This window comes from Adiantum capillus-veneris, chromosome 27 (assembly GCF_014529385.1).
Source record: "Adiantum capillus-veneris isolate H3 chromosome 27, ASM1452938v2, whole genome shotgun sequence".
In the NCBI taxonomy this organism is placed as follows: domain Eukaryota; kingdom Viridiplantae; phylum Streptophyta; class Polypodiopsida; order Polypodiales; family Pteridaceae; genus Adiantum; species Adiantum capillus-veneris.
In genome coordinates this window covers 21,109,793-21,133,400 of record NC_140957.1, presented here as the reverse complement: position 1 = coordinate 21,133,400, position 23,608 = coordinate 21,109,793, and the positions used below count along the sequence as shown (strand labels likewise).

At 42.7% G+C, this 23,608-nt stretch overlaps 1 protein-coding gene and 1 pseudogene across 1 annotated transcript; one reads left to right on the top strand and one right to left on the bottom strand.

Moving 5' to 3' along the window:
• Nucleotides 1-7,745: 7,745 nt before the first annotated feature.
• Nucleotides 7,746-10,322, bottom strand: LOC147421609 (uncharacterized). The gene is made up of 2 exons (XM_086502951.1): nt 10,266-10,322; nt 7,746-10,178 (listed from the first exon to the last, which is right to left on the bottom strand). Exons 1-2 carry the CDS (start codon nt 10,320-10,322, stop codon nt 7,746-7,748), a joined length of 2,490 nt encoding a protein of 829 aa, XP_086359077.1.
• A 9,370-nt stretch (nt 10,323-19,692) lies between these two features.
• LOC147421608 (uncharacterized) lies at nt 19,693-20,485 on the top strand (annotated as a pseudogene).
• Nucleotides 20,486-23,608: the final 3,123 nt, after the last annotated feature.

The window sequence follows — 23,608 nt, the reverse complement described above, 5'->3', positions numbered from 1 at the left end:
GAGGTGGAGTGTTGGAAACATGTCGTTCAACAATGATGAACTTAATAATATTGTTAGCGAGAAGTTGAACGAGAACAACTTTTGAGCTTGGAAGTTCAAAACGATCAATTTTCTTATGGGTAAAGGTTTCTGGGAGTACATCGACGGAGAGAGCATGAGATTGCACGTGTGTTACAAAGGAGCAACCTTTGCACATATAAAGGTGCTTAAGGACCAGAATCAAAGAGCTGGTAAGGTCATGTATTGGCTTTTTATGAGCGTGTAAGACATTATGATTGGGTACATATAAGATGCTCATACCGACAAGGAGACTTTGGACACTTTATTGTTGTTGGATGTGGCAATCACAAAAGTAATAACGTTGAATTTGAAAACTAAGCTGAATATAGTTCAAAAGAAAAACTTATTTATCTATGACTATTTTGTTACCATATATATGCGGTAGTGATATTTGTGAACACACTTGGGATTGTTTGGGCACTTTTTTTCTCACCAAGAGGTTTTTTTCTCCGTGCATTGTATATACGTCCATCATTCTAGGGCTATCTATCTTTCCATTGCACACTTACTAATACACTCTCTGTTGTGTGCCTTGTGCTTCCTTCGTCTTCTCTAAGCTATGCTTTTTTTTGGAACCCTAATTCCAACAATTTGTATCAGAGCAGGTTATGTGCTCTCGAGCTTAGTCGTCAACAACTTCAGCACATGATTGCTCACTTTCTCCGATTTGTGAGCTTTGATGAGTGTTCGTAGGTCGATAAAAAGTTTCGGGAGAACTTAAAGAGCCTACTCTGCTCAGATTTCTGATTCGGACTCATTTCATCCTCCATTGCCACAAGCAAGCTATTTCGTCTTTTTGTGCAAAAATTCTATCAGTGCCGTTTTTGCATAACAGGTCCCTTACAATCTTCTACGGTTTGTGCTATATAGCACGTGTTGTTCCTGCTTTGTTTCTCCTCTTTTTGGGCAGTTTTCACATCAGGTGCATGCATTCGTCATGGCCGACAACACATGTGTTCAAGATGTTTGCTACTAAGAACAAATTGGATGGGGACAATTACCTTATGTGGGCTTACATGATACAACATGTTCTTGTGTCAAAGGGTGTCTAGACTAGAATATTGTGCAGGGCATTGATGTATGTCTTGGTTCTGAGGATGTAGGCGAGGTTGAGGATGTTGCAGGTCTTGTTGTGAGGATTGCTCCTTTTAGAGTTGTTTTGTCTACAACAGAACAAGCTCATTGGGATGTAAAAGATGCGAACGATTATGCATTGATTGCATTGTCTGTGAAGGGCGCCATTACTCCTCACATTCGTTCAACAAAATTTGCAAAAGAGGCTTGGGATATTTTAGCTAGTCTTTATGCAAGTTGCAATGAGGCAAATTTTGCATTGTTGCGTAAAGAGCTGGAGTCGAAGATTATGCATGAGGAAGATGATATGGATACTTTCCTTGCTGGTGTCAAGGATATCAATGAGCAAGTTATTTCTGTAGATAAAATCATTTCAGACAGTTCCCTTGTGCAAATTGTTCTTGATGCCTCTCCAGATTTTTCCTAGACTTTTGCTAGTATTTGGAGACTTATGACCCAAGGAAATCCTGAAGTTGTCAAGTTTGATGAATTGTGCACATTGCTGTTGCAAGAGTCGCTTTCCAAAAAAAACACGACTAGCAGCGTGCAGTTGAACAGGCTTTTATTGTTGCTCAAAGAAGAGATGGTAATAGTACTGCAGTCACTTCTCGTGGTTCTTCTACGAGTGGAAAATTATCTGTTTCTAATGCTGCTTATGACAGTAATTCATTTGGAAATTTTGATGATACGAGCAAAAAGAAGATGGGTTACCATTATTGTAAAGCTAATGATCACTTGATCAAGCAGTGTCCTATGTTGAAGGTCAAAGAGGCAAAGAAGAAAGAAGGTGGTTCCACTATAAATGCAGCTATTGTTGAGGTCTGATAGAAAGGAGATTGTGATGCTGATGTTGATGCAGAATGGGCTTTTAGTGCAGAATGTATCTATAATCCTGTCGTCCATGATGCATGCATGTCAGTTGTTGCAGATTCACATGTGTGGTATTTTGACAGTGGTGTTAGAAAGCACATTACCTCACATCGTGATTTGTTCACCTCTCTTGAGTCTGTTTCTCATGGGAATTCAGTTACTTGTGCCAACAATGTCTCTTATCGGTTTGGGGAGTTGGAAAGATTGTGTTTATTGCTTTAAATGGCAGTTCTTTCATATTATTGATACACTTTATGTACTTGGAATCAAGAAGAACCTTTTGTTTGTGTCTGCATTTGGTAGACTTGATCTTGTAGTCAAATTTGTGGATGACAGGTGTACACTACATGATCTCAGTTTTGGGATAAAAATTGTTGAATCTGGCATTTTATGACGTGGGCTATATAAGCTACTTTGTATAACAAGTGTTGGTAGAAGTTTGCAAATGCACTTGTGGATTCAAAGGCTACTTCAGATGCAAAACTTTGGCATGCATGTTTTGGCCATCTGAATTTTACCACTTTGCTACATTTGCAGAGAAATCTGATGTGGTTGCTTCTTTGCTGCCTCTTGAAGCACTTGTCATACATGTTTGTGAAGATTGTATTTTGGGTAAGATGCAGTGTTCAAAGTTTCCAAAGGATGGTTCAGTTAGGGCCACATGCAGGTTGGAGCTTCTGCATAGTGATGTTTGTGGGCCCATGCAAACTCCGTCCTTCGGCAATTACCTTTACTTCGTGACTTTCATTGATGATTACTCCATGCATGCATGGGTATTTTCGCTTAAAGCGAAGTCCGAAGTTTTTATGTGCTTATTTTTTGCTATGGCTGTAAATGTCTCGAAATGTACTTTGAAGACCTTGGACAATTTAAGGGTGTTTGCATTTCATGGCTAGACTCACATTTTAAAAAATGGTTAGATATCATAGTGGTTGGAGGAAAGTCCTTTCATCTTGGATCAAACTCTTATACAATGGACCATATGATAGCAAGCAAGAATGATACAATGTTACTAGACGATGGAATCTTGAAATAGATAGCAACCCCAAAGCTCGTTGCGAATCTTTCAAATGGCCATATCTAAGATACAAGGTGGAAACCGGATAAGCCTAGTGGAAAATCAACTAGCTCTTTTAGCCCGGGGCATCCACTAGGAAATATGTACGATAGCACGTGCAAACAAAATAAGGGATAATAAGGTACATTTACGAAAGAATTTACTTACATAAAGGGTTTTTTAGTTGAGAAAGTGAATTTTTATACATAAGGTCTTGTGTTTTTACAAAAAATCATAAATAAGAGGTACATACTGCATACATGTAAGGGATTATTTAAATACCTCTTGTTCGCGCGTGCTATATGCAATTTTTACATAGTTGACTCCCCGGATCTTTTAGGAAGTCAAAGAAACACGCTTTGATGGATGTCACATTAAAAACTGGTACTTTGGATGCAAGTACACCAAGATCCACAAAGACGAAATCTTTGCTATCAAATTCAAGGATTTTGAGCAAGCATGTTGAGAAGGCAAAAGATTCTCTCATTGGTGATCTAGAGAAGTACATAGATTTGTTTCCATTAGGATAGTATAAGGAGTTTGAAATTCCTATTGTGAGATGCCATCACTTGAGCATGCTATATATATCATGCTCTAAATGCCGCGAAGATTTAACTAGCTTTGGAGTGGGCTGCAAAGAAGGAAAATATTCCTCGCTCGTGTGCATACTTGATACCTATCATGTTTGTTAGGGATGAGTATGGTAAAGCTAAAGCAATTTCACTAGAACAATGAGAATTCAAAGAGGACAAGGTTCAAGAGTATGAGTATTGAAATTATTGATGGTCAAGACTCTATCACCAGTGCAAAGATTCTTGTGATGATAGAAGAGTTGTGTTAAGATTTGATCCACCTAAAAGCTATCTATAAACATCAAAGGATCAAACCATTTTTGATGCTCCTATAAGCCTACAATGGCCATCGCTAGAACGGAAATAAGCTTTTGGATAGCTAAAGGGATATCTAGCTCGAGAAAACTGGGATGTGAGCTCATTCTTTGATGATGATTGTTGAATATTTATTGATGATAGCTTGTCTTCTCTTTCTACAAAAGTTCATTACAATTTCAGAGACATTAATGGGTAGTAATTTTGCACAAAAGCAATCAGACATATCTTTGAGTGATGGTTGGCTATTACTGAAGCTACTGAGAGAGCAGAGTTGCAAGGAAAGAAGCCAAAACCTGTCACATTCTAGGTGCTTGTGTGGTTTGGATTTTAACAAGGTTTTAATTTTTTCAACAAAAGCCCAAGGAAGTCTCCTTAGTGCCGCTCCAAGAACTCAAGTGATGTAGCTATCATAGATGTGGAGGAGTGGGTGACACAAAGAAAGCAAGACCTACTATTACAAGAAAAATAGTTGGTGAGTTTAATGAAGCTAACACTTCGAAAAAGATGATAGAGTGAAAGGAGATCGCTACCATCTATAACATCATTGATGATATTTATCAAACGATATTAAGGAACTATACTCCATGGGTAAAGATGCAATGGATTGGAGTTTACAAAATTGAGTTTCCCTTAGATGTACAAGAGTACATAAGATGGATTGTCAAAAGTAGCCAAGAGGAAATGTTTCAGATATTGATCCTTGGAAAATTCCAACTCTTAGTCTAGAGATTGAAGGTGAATATTTTTTATCTCGTTTGTTAAGTAATGGGCTCCCTGTGGAATTATGTGTTTTGGATAGCATATAAAAATGTGCCTTAGACTTGCAATGGAATGTTGATAGATTTTCTCAGCTCAGAGGAGGTATTTTGACAATCATTGGTAAAACAACATTACCTCAATATGTATTTCTTGCCTTCTTGAAGATTGCAAAAGTTTTTCGATTACAACATGCGTTGAAAGCTACATCCATTGGGTGGTATATAATTGTTCATAGGTGCCAATCATTTTGTTAAATATGGACAATGCATTGAAGCAATACAAATCTTTAGTGTGCTTGCATACTTAAACCAAAGAAATCACGTTTGAAGGGCTTGATACTTTTATTGGCACAGATAGCCCAATATTAGTTGCAGGTCATTTAGGTATTGAATATGACGAAGTGAAGCCAATGGAACCCTTAGCTTATCTACGAGAGAGGAAAGGCATAAGCATAATTAGATGCATGAATCTCTATTGTTTGCAAGGATGAATGGTGATTGATGCATATAGTGCTGGCTTTATAGCAAAGCATGGATTGTGTGCAAAAAGAGAGGTTTTAATCCTTGTCCATAGTGCCAAGGAGAGAAAAAGATTACATTCTGATTTATTTATTTTTTGAGAAAAAGATCCTTCTATTAGTTAATGAAACTGCACATAGGGCTACAAACACCTCTACTAGAGAGGTCTGCAACAATCATAAAGGGAGACTCTCCCAATGAAAAAACAACATATGTACAATGAGGCTAAATCAGGAGATGGGAGGAGGAAAAATCCACACAAATGGACAATAGTACAATTTGAGCCCACCGTGGACCATGGTGAAGAAAGGCCCAGGGCGCCAGAGTCGAAGGAAAGCCTCTCTGCACTCCCGCATGTGATCGGAGCTGCCAAGGAGTCTCTCGAACTGTCCCCTGAGAGTATGGATGAGCTCTAGCCAAAGATCTCAAATGTAATTGTTGTTGGTATAGGGCGAGTCTCGAAGATGCGAAAGCAACGGGCCTACCAGATGAACCAGAGTGTCACGCGGTAGATGAGATCCCAACACTCCTCTCTCTCATTGCACCACTCCTATGGAGTAAGCTCTATAGTGGCAGGCTGGAGTGTAGGTCGACCCCCCTCGATCACTATCATTCTGTTGGTGGAGAATAGCTCAAACTGTAGTGCCGGGCCCGTGAGAGTGGACCAAGCGACTGCCCCCCAAGTGTATTGTCATGTTGTGGAAAAAGCTTGCATTAGCCAAAGAACTCGAAGCCAAACCTACTGTGCCATAGGACATTCCCAAGGACAGTAACACTTACTCTCCATAGGGTGGTCACAAGCTGCACATGCTACCAAGAGACCACTGTGTACAAGCCAACCCCCCACTGTTGTAGCCCTATGTGCCAGTGTATTTTTTTTGGACACCCTTCTTGAAATTTTGCTCACTTTGCTGGCAAGTAAATGTTGTGCCTAACATAAACTTGTCAAATTGGCGAGTGAAAGGAATGTTTAGTATGAATTTGTCACTATTAAAAAAACTTAATTTTCATCGAAAAGAGGAGGCATAGTTTGCAATTTTCTTGTATGATTGCATTAATAGTATGATTATTTATAAGACATTACGACATGCTCTCTCTCTCTCTCTCTCTCTCTCTCTCTCTCTCTCTCTCTCTCTCTCTCTCACGAGTGCAAGGAATTTTTTTAAGGGGGGGCATAGGTAGGTGGGTAAAGGAAGTTTAATGAGAGAGGACCCAAACTCAAGACAATAAGGCTAGCTAAAATTGTTGTGCTTATTGCAAATAAAAAATTTGTATTTCTAGCAATTTGAGAAGGTTTTGGTTGACATGAAGAAAATACTATGAGTAGAAAATGCTATCATTTACATAAGCTTCAATGTCTATTCTCTTCAAGCATGTGTACATGTGTGTGTGTGTGTGTGTGTGTGTGTGAGAGAGAGAGAGAGAGAGGTGAGAGAGAAAGAGAGAGAGAGAGAGATAGGTGCAAAGTCATTTTCTCTCAAAATTGACTACGAATATAGCACTTAGGTAGGCAATACTATCCAATTGTTATAGGTATGAAATATTTCCTATATGGATCTTAAAATATGCTTCACATTTATGTTTTTGTTTTCAAAAAGAGTTAAGTTTGGATGTCCAATGTCAAGTGCTTTGTGCATGGATAACAACCTTCAAACTATAGTCTTAAGACCCTTGATACCCTCTAATGTGAGGTTCTTTTTGGATAGAAAACAACATAAACTTTTTATAGTGACACCTTCAGCTTTGATGTTTATGAAACTATTGTATGTGTGTGTGTGTGTGTGTGTGTGGGTGAGAGAGAGAGAGAGAGAGAGAGAGAGAGAGAGTCATATTTTTGGACTATATACATTGTCAAGTGGAAATAATATAAACTTACCATTGAATTTTATTTTAGAATAATGAGAGAGTAGGGGAGTTGAACCCCTTCACCATGAGGTATGAACCTCCATGGCTACACCAAGCTCCCTCCAAGGAGAGGATAGTTGATTCACTAAGGATAGTGAATCAACTATCCTCTCCCCTTCCCTACACAACCCCAAATAGACATCAGTAAGAAAATAAAATACACTAAGATTAACATGCGTACTTACAAACCTTCCTTACTCATATCATATATGCCTTTACCAAAAGCTGCAACCAAGCACATTTTCATAGATCCAAAAATATAGAAAGTTGAAATACATCCATCATGGCACATCTACCAACAACACTAGAAAACGCATCATGTTGATCAAAATATACCAAAACCACAATGGCACAATGGGCCATGGCTTTGCATCATGTTGATCCATGAAACACAATGGCATAATGGCAAGGCATCCTGCTAATCCATGAAACAACCCATTTGATCATGCATGAATATAAAAATAACAAGGCATAATGGGAAGGCATCCTGCCAATCATGAAGCAACCCATCAAGGAAGAATGGCAGTGCATCATCTTGAACCACATACACCAGCTACAATCCACAATTGCATCATTGGCAGCACATACTATCAAATCATGAGCATGAAGCTTCTAGCATGTATCGTCACTGTCTATATCACTAATATCATCAAGATCTTCTTCTTCCTCCTCAATGCATGAGCTGTGATACCTTGTACGCATAGGACGATCATTCCATACATTACAAGATTCATTGAAAGGAAATGTATTGATATCATAAAACTTTTGCTCAAAAGCACGGACACAAATGTCCAAATGCTTATCTAATCTATTCCTCTTCTTATTTTTTATGAAATCAAGCCTACTAAAAGTCCTTTCATCTTCGACACTACCAATAATCATCACTAAGGCAAGGTCAGCAAGCTTTGCATACTCGGAAATTTGAGACAACAATTGAGGAGCTTGGGACAACTTTTTCCAAAGAAAAGTGACAGTTACCTCTTTTGCATACTCCACTGGAGTCTTTGCAACATGTGCCTTCATTGTTGTAGTAAAGAAGGAAGATTGGGAATCTAGCTTCTCTACGTCCAAGATAGGACCATAGAAGCAACCACCCACTTCTCTTTGAGTGCAATATGTGGCCTGCAAAGTCTTCAAATGCCTTAAAAAATCCACTTCACATGTTAGAGAGTACCAAAATTGTGGGTAGATGATGGAAAATGCTTCAACCAAGTCATGTGATGGGAATCTGTCATTAATTTCTTGCACCAAAAAAATAGCAGCAGCATGGCATTCCCTTTTCACATTCTCAATAGTCTCAAGAAACACATTATTGGACACCCCTTCCCTTCTAGAATGTCTCACACCTTGACCTTCAAATCCACCCTTCACAGTTATAAACATATTATTGAGGACAATACCTAGCTCATCTTTCTCATTAAAATCAAGCCAACTATCACTCTTAGAACCATACACAAGGCTAGTCCACATTTTGAACTTTGGCCCTTGAAACCCCAATTGTAAATCATACATTTCTTTCAAAACCTTCTTAGTATTTTCAATGCATTCAACAAAGTCAAGTACATATACATCTCGAGCTTGAGACAACTTCACAAGCATATGCATGCGTTCCAAAAGAGGGAGTACACATGGTATTCCTAGAATAATTTCAATGTCTACCAACTCTTCAAAGACTCTTAAAGCATCCACATTATCTCCACAATCCTTCTTCATTTTCAAAACCAAAGTGCGATATTCCTCATATAGTCTTAGAATGGGCTTATATAAGGAAATCCATCCCGTTTCAACATCCCTTAGAAGTTTTCTACCTTTGCTCAAACCTTCGGCCTCTTTCTTGTACTCACTAAGTCTCTTGGGAGACCTAGAGAAGTAATTATAGACATCATGGATGACACCTTCTATCTTAGAAACTAATGCAACCTTTGATATTATTTTTCCAGCCAAATTTGTTCTATGTGCCATGCAATGGATTCCCAAAACAAAAGGAGCATACTCTAATGTAAGACGAACAATCAATCCTGCACGATTTCCTTGAAGAACACTTGCACCATCACACCCAACACACATTAACCTTCCTCCTAATTCGGTACTCCCAATACCTCCAAACACTTTCAAGTTCTCGATTACCAAGCTTAACAAGTTTTCGGCATTAGGAGAACCATCAATCTTAGACAAACAAAGGTAATTTACTTCTCTTCTATAGTTCTTCACAGTATACACATGCATTGCCATCCATTGTGTGTTGTCATTTGCTGTGACTTCATCTAAACTCAAGGCAAAAAATGAACTTGCATGCACATCACGTCTCACCCTATCTTGAAACACATCATCCATGCATTCTGCCATCTCCCAACCTGAAGTGATAGACCAATGCTTGGTCGGTAAGGAAGGAACTCCAAGGAATGCATATAAATACTGATTTCGAGGAAAATCATTCATGGGTCTCCCTTTGTTGAGAAGATCAAAAATGCAAGCAAATTGGGGTTTTTTAGCCAAAAACATTTGGCTAGTTTGTGTATGCATGTAACACTCAATTGTTTCTTGATTTGCCTCAGTCTTAAGCAGTTCATCATATTTTTTCTCATTCTCTTTGTGTTTGTTTTTTGTAGCCCAAAATACACTATCCACCTCTTCTCCCTCAATTACAATTTTTGCATAGCGTTTCCCCTCGTGCTTCTCTAAAGTGTCACGCTTGGAATCCATTATACGAGGCCTCTTTTCTATAAGCTCACATACCTTGCACCTCACTTTCCCTTTACCCTCTACTTGCTCCGCCCAAGGAAAGTCAACAAGCCACTCTATACGAAAGCTTCTAGATGCATCATAATCTTTCCAAGTGCGTTTTTCACCTACTTTATCCTTTCCCTTTCCCTTGGTGGTTTTTCTACACACCGCATTTAAATTACCAACTTCATTTGCATGCATCGCATTCAAACCCTCATGCAAAACATGGGTGGCATGTGGCTCTGTACTAGCAACATTTGAAGAACCAAAAAATGACTTAAACTTATATGAAGCAGGTACCTTAAGGTTCTTTGATGCCATCTACAAGTATACAAGAATAAATTCATGGAATGTAAGTGCTTAACAATAAGGTAGAATACTTTTTTAGCTAGTAGCAAAGAAACATACCTTTGAGAAGAATCGTTCGACATTCGGACTAAAAATATCTTGATAGCAGGTAACCATGCAGCTTTCTCTAATCACAAAAGAAAAACATGTAGAATCTTCTAAAATCTCTCTCTCTCTCTCTCTCTCTCTCTCTCTCTCTCTCTCTCTCTCTCTCTCTCTCTCTCTCTCTCAGATTCAAGCAAGAAATTTCACAACATAACCGATGTTTTTTGCACTTTAACTCTTTTTTCGTAAGTTTTTCGAACGGATTTTCTCTTTCTTCTCCTCTCTTCAACCGGTTGATTTGGCTTTTCAACCAACTCAAGGCTAAGTTGAGGCACACTTTTCTCGAACACTCCATGGAAACAAAGCTTTTAAATTTTGAATGAAAGTGACCTTTCAGCAAAGCAAAGCAAAGCAAAATTGAAATGAAAGCATAAGCACTAATGTTAAACTATGAACGAAAAGGACCTTTTGAAATTTAGTCTTTAGTTTTAACATCTCACCTCACATAAGAAAATGCCTTTGAATGAAAAGGCCCACACAAATCAAAGCATTGAGTGAGCATTTTCAAAAGTAAAAGCTTTCAACACTGTTTAAATTCACAATTTTACAGGGTGCACTTTTCTACCTGCAGGGTGTACTTTCTACCCACAGAGTGAATCCCAATCTTTTGATTGAAGAAAACGTTTAGAAGAAGGCTTTTGAGTCTTGAGGCATGTGCAAAAGAAAAGACTTGTTACTTTACTTATGTGTTTAAAAAAAGAGGAATGAAGAAACCTCTGAAGTCTGCGTTGAGGTGTGTGCAGACAAAAAGAAACGAGACAAAATAATTTACATATTGAATTGAAACATGCCTTCAAACTTATGTGTTCAAGACAAAGAATTGAAGAAACCATTTCGTTGAGGTCTGTGCAGGAGAAAAGAAATAAACAGCGATTTCTTACCTTAAGCTTGTAAGAGGGCTTGAGTTACAAAGCTAAAGCATGCTCCACACGCTCTTCCTCCAAATCCTTAAACTTCATGATTCACCACTTCCATACGCAGTCTCGCCAGAGTTCTCTTCGATAGGGTTTCACACATTTAGGTGCCCTCCCTTATCCCTCTCTACGTTTAACTTTTGGCGATCGTTCCCACCAAAAACCTTATGCTCATAGCCATACTTGGCGAAAAAATGGTCAAAATTTACCAAAATATAGCCAAAATTTATAAAAATAAATCCAAAATTTGCCAAATTTACGAAATTTCGCCAAAAAAAAATACACTGCTATGTGCAACCAGCCACTAGAACAAAGTGACTCGCCGCGGCTATCTGGCGTCCCACAACCTCGCCCAAAAAGCTGACAAGAACTCAACTATGAGACCCTCCTCCTGCCAATGAGGTGTTGCAGCAGGACGAGCCTCTCGTCGTGCTAATAGTATATAACGTCCTAGTCAAACAATATACTGAAAGAAAGGGGCGCCTGGAGGGTCAGCTGAGGCGAAAGGGTCTGGCCAAAACCACTCTCCAGGATCCCACTGCATTCGTGCAAGCGGACAGCTCTCCCAAGCCCATAGTCTCTTGTGGTCAGTCTCAAGAGCTGTTGGGTCAAGATCTATGACACAAGTCCTCCCACAGATGCCCACAACTCGGACCCTCTGAAAACAACACTCTGCAACCTGTGGGGCCTCCAACTGACACTCGGTGTAAACGACCCCTCACCCTATAGCTCGAAAAACAGGGAAGGTACAGTCTCTGAAAAATCCTGAACTGTGATGAGGACCTCCAGTCGCGTGAAGGCCCCCATCCATCTGGGCGCTGCTAACTCGAGAGGAGTGAGCCACTCAGTTGGTACTGGCTTTGTGATGTCCTGACACATCTCTGCACCGCTCTCATGCCCTGTAAGTGGATGCTCTGAAGCTCCTTAGACAAGCCTGAGGACTGTAATTAGTCACCTAAGGTGTGTGCTGGACCTTTGCCATGGGACCCCAAGAAACATGAGGCCTACTACCAACCAAGTGGCCTCTCTGAGTGCTAATCATGGGGTTCTAAACAAGGAGCTATCCCAAACTCTTCTCCTGAAGTAGATTGGTGCTGCTCCAGGCCTCTCTTCAAATGCTCCTAGAAGCGGAGCAGACTCACAGGAAAATGGTCCTCTAGTCCCTTGCTTAGGCCAACTCTGCACATCTCTATGAAGATCCATCTGATGGAAGGACTCCAAGGGCCTCCAACCTGAGGCACTATAGCACTAAGCCGCTGAAGCAAAAACTCCTTCCAGGGCTCCTCCCCTAGAAGAAATCCTCTGTGAACAAACTTCCCAAGAAGAGATTTGCTCTACTGTGCTAGGTCTATGATCCCCAACCCCCTTGAGAACAAGGAAGAGTGATGATCTGCCAAGACACTTTGGCCTGAGCTATCTGAGTGACACGCCCTAGCGAAAGGAAATTACTGATCAGCCTCTCTACCTGGTTGATGCAGGAACTCGAGAAAATCCAATAAGATGTGATGTACCACAGAAAAGCCAACAACACCTGGTTGGCCGTTATAGCTCTGCCTTCCAGAGAAAGTCGTGCAGAGATCCAATGTAAAGAAAGAGGGGAGCAATCTTCTACTCATGAGACATGTCCAAACCTACCTGACAACCCCAAGTACCGAACTGCAATCCCTGGGGGAATCCATCTCAAATCCTCACCTAGCAGCCAATCAAGTGTAGGAGCACTACCAACCGAGAAATCCATTGTCTTTCTCCAGTTGATACCTGCTCCTTATGCACAACAAAAGGTCTCAAGAGCCTTTCCACACCTAAGAAGGTTGGTCTCCTGACCCTCCAAGTACAAAGCTGAGTTGTCTACAAACTCAGCATCCAGTAACTCATCGCGCCGAGTAGGGAGCGTAAACCACGCCCAACCTGCTAGGAAACCAAAAATCTTTTCATCGCGTCAGCATAGAACAGAAAGAGAAAGGGGGCAAGAGAGCAGCCCTGTCTAACCAAACATGTGAGCATAAAGCGATCTCCTCTACCACCTGCCAACAGTACTTGATTGTGTGCCCGTCGGTAAAGAGCTAATACACCTTTGATCTAAGCATCTGAGAAGCCCATCCTACGTAGAGTGCCCTCCAAAAAGTCCCAGTCAACTCTATCATAAGCCTTCTCAAAATCGAGAAGAAGTATCACCAAATCCTCACCATGGAGGCAAGCGAGGGATAAAGCCTCCCATAATGTAAAGTGTTGTCAAGGATACTACGCTCCTTGATAAAACCAGTATGTGTCCCATGTAGAAGGCTCTCTATAAGTGGCTGAATCCTCAAACTCAGAGTCTTGGCAAGAATTTTGTAGGCAGAGTTGAGGATGGTGATGGGCCACCACTATAGAATCTCATCCAAGGAGCCACCATCCTTGGGAATGAGGTAAATCAGACCCTCACTCATGCTATCAGGCATCTCTCCTGTGTGCAGGATGTACTGAAAAGTGTTGTAGAGATATGAGACAAGCAAGTCACAATACTCTAAGAAGAAAATGGGAGTCAAACCATCCTCTCTTGGATAGCTACCACGAGGAGGTGCTCTGAGGGCCACGTGAATCTCCTCTAGCTGAAAGCCTCTGGTGCATCTCCTTAGTCATAAGACAAGGCATCTCTACCCAAACATGCTCTCCGCATGCATCCTGACGCTATGACTAAGGCTCTGCTGATAACAGGTTAGGGTAAAAGTCAGTAGCAACTTCTCACATGTCCTCATGCTCCAAAGCAACTGACCCATTGGGCCTCCTCAACTGGCTGACCTTGGGATGCATATGCCGGGGTCCCACTACCTCAAAGAAATCCCCTGTCACTCTGTCACCCACCTGGGCCCATTGAGATGCCTATAGATGGAAAGAAAACTCATGGCGCCGCTCCTCTGTGTTGGCAAGCTCCTAACGAGCCTGCTACAGCTGCTCCTCCAACCAAGGACTGTCTAGATATTGTTCTTGCATCCTCTACAAGGAAGCAACACCTTGTCGGAGATTCTACTCCTCCTCTGTCGCTGCACCCAGGCGGCGGGCCGAAGACTCCTGAAGAAAGAGCCAACTAAGTTGAGCAAGTCCAAAGGCCACTGTATCAGTAGGAGAGCCTTGCATGTCTAAGCTCTCTATTTTAAGAGCCACCACTCGCTCTCTGAGCATAGAGTTCAGCAAGACCCTCTCGTGCTCCCCCTCCTATATCTATCTATCACTGTGAGGATCACTGGTGCATGGTCGAAAAAGGAAGTCCTAGCCAAAATGCAAACTATCCCACCCAAGTCACAAAAGTGGTCACTAGTGTAGAAGCAATCTATTCAAGATAGATTCACTCCTCCCACTCTACGGTCCGAACGAGAGAAGGCCAGGCTGTCTCGGGGACTCACAAAGCTAGAATGTTGCCACACATATGCAACCCATAGAGTCATACAAAACCTCTCCCAAGCTGCCAACTCAACTCCATGCACAGTAGTATGGCTACCTCCAATCCTATCAGAGGGGTCCTCCAACATGTTAAAGTCACCCCCAATGCACCATTGCTCTACCTACGGTAGAGACTGAACAATATGAGACCAAAACTCTGCACGTGCACTCGCCACATTGGGCGCATAGATGTTCAGGAATCTCATGAGACAACCCTAAACTTGCATAATGATCCACTGAGTTTTGCTTGGCACAATAATCCCTCTGCCAACAATGGCCTACTGCAAAGATTTCGCAATAGTCATACATATCCCTCCCTGGATGCCTCCAGGTCCAAATGCTGCTCACCAAAAAGTCTCATAGAGAACACGCAAAATCTTACCACACCGTCTAATCTAGCTCTCACAAAGATGATTCTTCTATAGCATAAGAATGTCAATCTCACCACCCACAAGAAATCTCTGAAGATCTTGACGTAGCCGACACCTCTAATGCTGAAACTGGGACCCTCCTAATCCCTGCACATTCCATGAGATGATCCTCATGGAGTCAGTGAGAGAAAACAAATGTTGCCACAGCAGCCAACCTCGTTATCTTTGAGGCCGCTTTGGATGGGGAGTAATCCGCATCTAAACGACCTCTAGACAAGCACAAAAGGAGTGACTGTCCCGCCCAGGCCCAAGGCGAGCGTGCAGCCCGAAAGGCTACATCCTTTGTCCAAGAATCCTCATGTACAAATACATAACAAGGAGGGCTCTAAGTGCCAGCAAACAAATGAACCACAATGTGCCTACAATCCGTTGCATCCAAAGGCATCAGGCTGAACTTGGCAAGAGGCCAAAGTGTCTGCACCAAATATGTCACTCCTAAGTCCCCTATGTGGTGTGAGAACTCAGTAGTGTGAAGCAGGAGCCAATCAAGAACAATGTGTTGGGTCCACTCTGTGGAATCCCTACCGCAGAACGAAAAGGAGAAACCCACCACTGTGTCCAAAGACTCAATGCCTCTAGCTGCTAGAAAGAGGACGTGGACTCGAAAGCAAGCCTCCTCCAAAAGTCAGGAGAAAACTCACCCAGGAACCGTGTGAAGCTGTAGTCGAAGAAGTCCCAGCGTCTGCGAATGTCAAAGCAAGTCAAACCTCTAGGGACTACTGCAAAAGGAGGTCTACACTAAAAAAGGCGACCTCAAGTGGGAAAGTCCCTCTCGAGCCACACGGCTTGTGGCGAAAGCACTACCAAGAGATCGCCTCTCAGCAGACGCATGTCCTGTCCCCTACATCTGAGTGGAGTGGAGGAGGGGTCGGGAGATGAGGCTGTGGGCCCCATCAAGGAGAAAGGGGGGACCAGAGGAAGAGGTGGCGGAGGGAAAGGAGGCAAAGTGGCAACGTCTGAGGGAGGAGGAGGTGGAGGTGGAGGAACTAAAGAGGACGGAGTCTCCTCACGCGGGTCTTGCTGAAGGGGGTCTTGCAAAACGGTTCCCAATCGGAACCCAATGCTAATGAGCTACAGAAGGTCAGCCACTAGGGGGAGCAGTGGGGCGAGCCCTCCCTTGTCGGCGGCGGCCAGGCACATGTTGCCAACTTTTAGCTGTCTGATCGATGGTCTCAGTCGAGGTATCAACCTGTGCGTCTTGTGTGTCTGGCTGTTGGGCATGCTCAACCTTGGGAGGCTACGTCTGCATTGTGCGTCAAGGTCTCCTGCGAGGACAAGCCTTTGCCAAATGGCCCAACTATCTACAAGTGAAACACTGATTCGGGAGGCACATAAAATTTGTGTGGGTAAATATATTGATGTATTTGAACATGCAATACCAGTCAAAAAAGAACCAACCAAGAATCTTACGATGGGCCAGAAAATGCAAAAAGGATACATGAGCTTTCACTATCGTAGCACTTGCATCCAATGGAGTACTTTGCCCAATAATTAATTACCATCACTTGCTTTGGCTGGATCTAGGGCCAGTGCCCACGGTTCCATCGAGGAGAAAACCCCAATGACATGACTAGTCTTGGTAGCTCTCATGAGGTGTCATTCTACCCATTTGTGTATCAAAGGGGGTGCGGAGGATTGCACGAGCGATGAACAACAAATAGGGAGCTTCCAACGTGTGTGTGTGTGTGTGTGTGTGTGTGTGTGTGTGTGTGTGTGTGTGTGTGTGTGTGTGTGTGTGTGTGTGTGGCCAAATACTCCACTCTCTGATGTAACCAACCCCCTCTCACCCTAGGTAGTAGGATGATGACCTTCGGGAGAGTGTGGGTGTCCCAAACCAAAACACGTACTGTGGGGATGCCAGACACCTTGGCAACTACAGAGGCTGTCGTGCGAGGTGTCTCCAGGAGAGTCCTAGTCTCTGAGCCTATCCTAGACAACAATGGCAGGTACCCCCTCCTCAAACCGAGAAAGCAGGCGGAGATGGGAAGGTCTACCTCCTCTACCAGAACATTTGTAGCTAGATAGAAACCATGCCTCGACTGTCGAAAGTGGGCTCGAACTGCTCTGATGGCCAAGGGGGTTATCCAAATTTACACCTTTTTAGATTACATTAGGGAGACAATGTATATAAACCCTTTTTTTCTAGTGAACCTCATTTGAGAGTTTGAGTGTGAGTGAGTTTGTGAGTTTGGAGCATCAATCACTAACTACTCTAACATTCATTTTTCTAAATAAGCATGGGTTTACAATCACGAAGGTCTCAAAAGCAAGATAGACAGCACAAAGACCCCGTCCACAAAGTTTCGGATCTAGAAGCAATTGCCCATGTAGAAGAAAATCGACGCAAAGCTCGAGAACACAAGCAACACTCTAGAGTAGGAATACGTGCGGATGTGCTACAAGAGCCCACTACAGGCCCTACGATCGAGGAATCTGGGGGTGTTCACATGCATGTATTGCCACATGAGGGTGATTCTTCTTCTCTCCCTGTATCGCCTAGCTTTTTTTCTTCTTCCCCTTGCTAGGTCCCTCTACCATTTTTCCCAAAATCTATAGTCCCGCTAGGAGAGGGGTCACCCGCTGGCGAGATCACACCCCCCACGGTGGGTGCCTTTGGGGAGTCTCACATGGTGTCACCAGCCTTGGAGCATTTTGGTAGTCCATTGACACAACACACTCGCCTCATTTCTTTGAGTGGATCTCCCTCGCTTGCTCTTGGAGCACCCTCTGGAGTTGGCATGTAGGCATGTGTGGACCCTATGGTAGCATCAGTGCCTAGTCCTTCGACGATGGTATGCTCACTTATCACGTCTAGAGCCAAATATCGTGCAGGCCTCATTGCGGGGACCTACTTCAGCGACATTGATCTCTCCTCATGCACTCACGTTCTTGAGCATTTGTTGCGACACCCTTGTGTCGTTGAGGCCCACACAGCTATCGAGATCCGTAGTCCGAGGATCCATCATGCTACAGCGGCAGTTGTAGATAATGTCAGACGCTCTTACATTGCACCATCTCGACGGGTATTGAGGGATGCACTTGCTTCTCATCGCACACTCACTGTAACAATGGCGACTACAACCGTCACAAGTATTTCTCTGGCCACTTCTCGTGTGTTGTGCATTCGTCGGCCCACCTTGCGTGACGAACGCCTTAGGAGACATCGACTTGATTTGGGACATAGTGATGAGCTACGAGCGAGCAATGGACGTGCTCCACGATGCTCGCGCATTCTAGATTCATGCATGAGAGAGCTCACAGCACAATTTTGGGAGGAGAATTTCCGCACCTTACCAGACTTCAAAAAGGCAATTCAACATAGGATTGGTTGCAAGCAGTACATAGAGCATGGTGCTATGATCCTAGAGATTACACAGAGTCATCTCTTACATACATTCCAGGATTGGTTGCAAGCAGTACATACAGCATGGTGCTATGATCCTAGAGATTACACAGAGTCATCTCTTACATACATTCCAGGATACCCACCCTGAGATTAGCATTGGTCAGCGCTTCTTCGAGGCTTGCAAGCCTTGGTACGTGCGATTCATGTGCGAGAGGGAGACATGTTGTTACCATGTGCAGTTTCAAATTATGTATGATGTGTTCCGCGCTCTTTCGGGGTGTGCTAGAGAGGTCCCGACGGGGCCACGAGACTTCGTCCACTCTTTGTTATGTCAACGTGTAGACATAGCCTCCTACCATCAGATGTTGTGTGTGGAAGGCAAGTGTGCCCAATGTGGGGATCTTGCACGACTTACATCTGTCATAGATGATGGTGATGTGGGTGGGATAGTTACATGGAAGCAATATGACTACCAGACATACACAGGTCTTTGAGGTGGCACATCTTGTGGGTTGCAGCTCACATCTAATACTACGCCACATCCTTACTTCATGCAGGCTTTTAGGTCCGCTGTGTATCCATATGTGTAGCATGCACATCGTGCAAAGTGGCATGATTGTCGGTTTTGTGCTTTCCTTACCGCCTTCACGATTGGCATTGTGGTCTTTGTCGTGGATTTTGCAAAGAATTACACCTTTGCTCCACAGCAGGAGATCTAGTCTGAACACTACTTCTTTGAGCAGGTCTAAATGATAACTTTACATTTACTTTGCAATTTTTATGTAATTGCATTGTTTCATTCACTCTAACCTTTTAAATGCTCTTGAAGGGGGCAATCCTCGTCCATATATCTTATCGTCATGCAAAGGCGGAAGTTGATGGAGTGGAGAGATCTGAGGACTCACGTGTGATCATATGTAACATTTCTACATCAGTGATGATCGCTCACACAGTTTGTAGTTTGTGCAACATTGTTTTCAGTAGCATGATGGATTCCTTCGTGGGCGCCACATCTCATTCTCTTCTTGTTATATTTGGTTGGATGGTTGTGGTGTGAAATTCAAAAGCCATGCCAGTTCTTTTGGTTGTAAAAATGGCACCATAGTAGTGGCATACCTTGCATTTGGAGCTTCTTTGAGTTAGGGAATGGAAAGAGAGAGCAAGACAGTGCAGGCACTTGTGTAAAACACGCTCTTCAGTGATATCAGTTTCGATGCGACAATGAACGATTTAGATATGCTAGACAAGTTGTGGAGTGGTGCTCACAACACATGGCACATGACTCATCTTCAGGTAGTGGATGCTCAATGAGGAGGTTCTTTTGGTGTGTGGATAGCCAGGATATTGATCTCACTAGCTGGGATTGTGACACAGTAGCAGGTACGCTCCAGTTGCACAGCATTCAAAGCACTGCAGCTAGGGATCCCTCTATCTTTACTAGGCACCACCCATGCTTTTGTGATGCCTGCGTACATGGTGAGTGGACAGATTGCACCATGACAGAGTGGGCTGATAGCTGGACACTACAACCTCTTTCACCATAACAAGGTAAGACCACATCGAGTAGCTCCATTGATAGCCAGGCCACATAGTTCTAAGATGACGTTGATACTCCCACAGATTACTTGGCAGAGGGAGATGATTTTGCAGTTATTGTTGAAGAGGGAATTGTAGAGGGAGTTGACTATTATATTCTTAGGTGCACCAAGGCAAAGTATGTGCTTCAAGAATCCATTGTGGATGATCATGGTGAGGCATATGAAGCTCACAGTATGTTGTTTCAAGGCACTATTTTCAACAGTTCATGGACATGGAGACTGCATCCATTTTGTACAGTATGAGTGGCTGAAGGTGGCCATACACTACTCCCATCTTGCCCTTGCTATGAAGCTAAGGCTAGGGAGGATTGTCAGTAAGAAGAAAGGGAGCACCCCTCGCTAGTGTTTGGGTCCGAATGAGCACGAGATCATCATGGACATAGTCCGTAGCAGAGCTGGAGTTGCAAACCTTGTAGATGATATTGGATTTTCTTTTGTATATGATAGTTGTGATGATGAGTGTTAGCGATGACCCCTACATTCGTGAAATTTACCATTCCACCTCTTTGGTCCTTTGGGTCATTTCTATTTTTGTATACTCTACTTCATTGATATTCTATATTATGGTGTTGTACTTTCCCTTGTTCATTTGATGTTCATTTTTGAAATTACCATTCATAGGTTGTTATTTTGGTTTACCATTGATCTAACTTTATTAAAGATTCACGGTCTTTTGTTGCCATCTTGACTATCATTAGCGGGACAAATGCCAATTCATTGTAAGATGCTAGGTACACGATTGAAATGGATTGAGATCGAGGATTTGAGTGCTTCCCTGCCCTTGCAAAGTTTCATGGCCATCCGCTCCCGTCTCTTTGGTCTAGGGTGGCACAATCGCCAATTTTTTTATTTTGGCTTTGCTAAGGGCCTAATGGTCAAAAATTGGTGATTGTGCCACCGTAGACTATTGAGACGGATTTTGATGGCCATGAAACTTTACAGGGGTGGGAATTTAGGTGCTTTTCCTTTCCCTTCAAGATTTCATGGCCATCCGCTCCCGTCTCTTCGGTCTAGGGTGGCACCGCCAATTTTTTTGTTTTGGCTTCGCTAAGGGCCCAATGGTAAAAAACTAGCAACGATTGTGCCACCGTAGCCCGTCAAGACGGATTTTGATGACCATGAAACTTTTTAAGGGTAGGGATATAGGTGCTTTCCCTACCCTTGCAAAGTTTCATGGTCATCCGCTCCCGTCTCGTCGCTCTAGGGTGGCACAATTGCCAATTCTTCGTTTTGGCTTCGCTAAGGGCCCAATGGTCAAAACCTGGCGATTGTGCCACCGTAGCCCGTCGAGATGGATTGAGATGCCCATGAACCTTTGCAAGGGTGTGTATTTATGTATTTTCCCTACCCCTACAAAGTCTCATGGCCATACGTTCCCATTTTGTCAGTCTAGGGTGGCACAATCGTCAATTTTTTTGTTTTGGTCTTGCTAAGGGCACCAATTGTCAAAAACTGGCGATTGTGCCACCATAGACCATCGAGACGGATTGTGATGCCCATGAAACTTTATAGGGGTGGGGATTTAGGTGCTTTCCATGCCCCTGCAAAGTTTCATGGCCATCCGCTCCCGTCTCATCGGTCTAGGGTGGCACAATCGCCAATTTATTTCGTTTGGCTTCGCTAATGGCACCAATTGTCAAAAACTGGTGATTGTGCCACTGTAGCCCGTCGAAACGGATTTTGATGGCCATGAAACTTTTCAAGGGCAAGGATTTAGGTGCTTTCCCTACCCCTGCAAAGTCTCATGGCTATCCACTCCCGTCTCTTTGGTCTAGGGTGGCACAATCGCCATTTTTTTTATTTTGGCTTTGCTAAGGGCCCAATGGTCAAAAACTGGCGATTGTGCCACCGTAGACCGTCGAGATAGATTTTGATGGCCATGAAACTTTGCAAGGGTGGGGATTTAAGTGATTTTCCTACCCTTGCAAAGTTTCATGGCCATCCGCTCCCTAGTCTCTTTGGACTAGGGTGGCACAATCGCCAATTTTTTTCGCTTTATCTTCTCTAAGGGCCCAGTGGTCAAAAACTGGTGATTGTGCCACTGTAGCCCGTCGAGATGGATTTCGATGGCTATGAAACTTTACAGGGGCAGGTATTTAAGTGTTTTACTTGCCCTTGCAAACTCGCATGGCTATCCGCTCTTATCTCGTCGGTCTAGGGTGGCACAATCGCCAATTTTTTCGTTTTGGCTTTGCTAAGGGCCCAGTGGTCAAAAGCTGGCGATTGTGCCACCGTAGACTGTCGAGATAGATTTTGATCCCCATGAAACTTTGTAGGGGTGGGTATTTAGGTGCTTTACTTGCCCCTGTAAAGTTTCATGGCCACCCGCTCTTGTTTTGTCGGTATAGGGTGGCACAATTGCTAATTTTTTTGTTGTGGCTTCGCTAAGGGCCCAATAGTCAAAAACTGGCGATTGTGCCACAGTAGACCACTGAGACGGATTGTGCTGCACCTAAAATCCCACCCCTACAAAGTTTCATGGCCATCCGCTCCTGTCTCGTCGGACTAGGGAGGCACTTGTATCATTTTTTTTTGTTTTGGACTAATGAGATGCATAAACTAGAACATGACTATTATAATCATAATGACACATTTTGCAAAGGTAAAACTATTTAAAGAAAAACATTATAATTACACTTATTAGGAGACATTGAACGAGGATGTGCTACCATTGAGGATCATAGAAAGTTGTGGTACAAGCTAACACCCAAAACTATAACGAGATGACTATAATCATAAAGACAAAGTTTACAGAGGTTTGGTACAAATGGACTGCAATAAGTAAACATGGCAATTACAATCAATAATACACATTGTAAAAAGGTTTGATACAAGTGAACCACAAAATTAAAACATGGTGACTACAATTACAAGGACATATGGTACAAAGGACAAAAATTTAAACATGGCGACTCGAACAAGACAACTATAAGCATAAACACCTTTGGGGGCAAAGTTTTGGTGCAAATCAACATCGTACAAAAGTGTGGTACTTGTGAACTGCAAACACTAGAACATGGCGAGTACAATTATAATGACACATTTTGCAAAGGAAAAGTCCATAAACTCAAAGCATTGTAATTATAGTCATAAGAAGACATTGAAGAAGGATGGGTTACCATTGAATTGCAAGACCTAAAACATGTGTTGTCTACAAACATAAGGACAAATTGTACAAAGCTATGGTACAAGTGAACACAAAACACTATAGCGAGATGTCTATAATCATAAATACAAACTTTACATAGGTTTGGTACAAATGGAGTGCAATAAGTAAACATGACATGAGACACATCGTAAAAAGGTTTGATACAAGTGAACCGCAAAATTAAAACGCACAAAGTTTTGGCACAGATCGACATCATGCAAAAGTGTGGAACAGTTGAACTGGAAACACTTGAACATGGCAACTACAATCATAAAGACACATCGTGGAACAACAAGCTGCAAATGGATTGCATGAGATAGAACATGGCGACTACAACCATATAGAAAATGCAACAAACACAAAAATATATACAAGTAAATTTATCTGAATCAGAGTCTGAAGCTACATGCTCTATGTAGGGTGCGAGCTGCACCCTAGCAT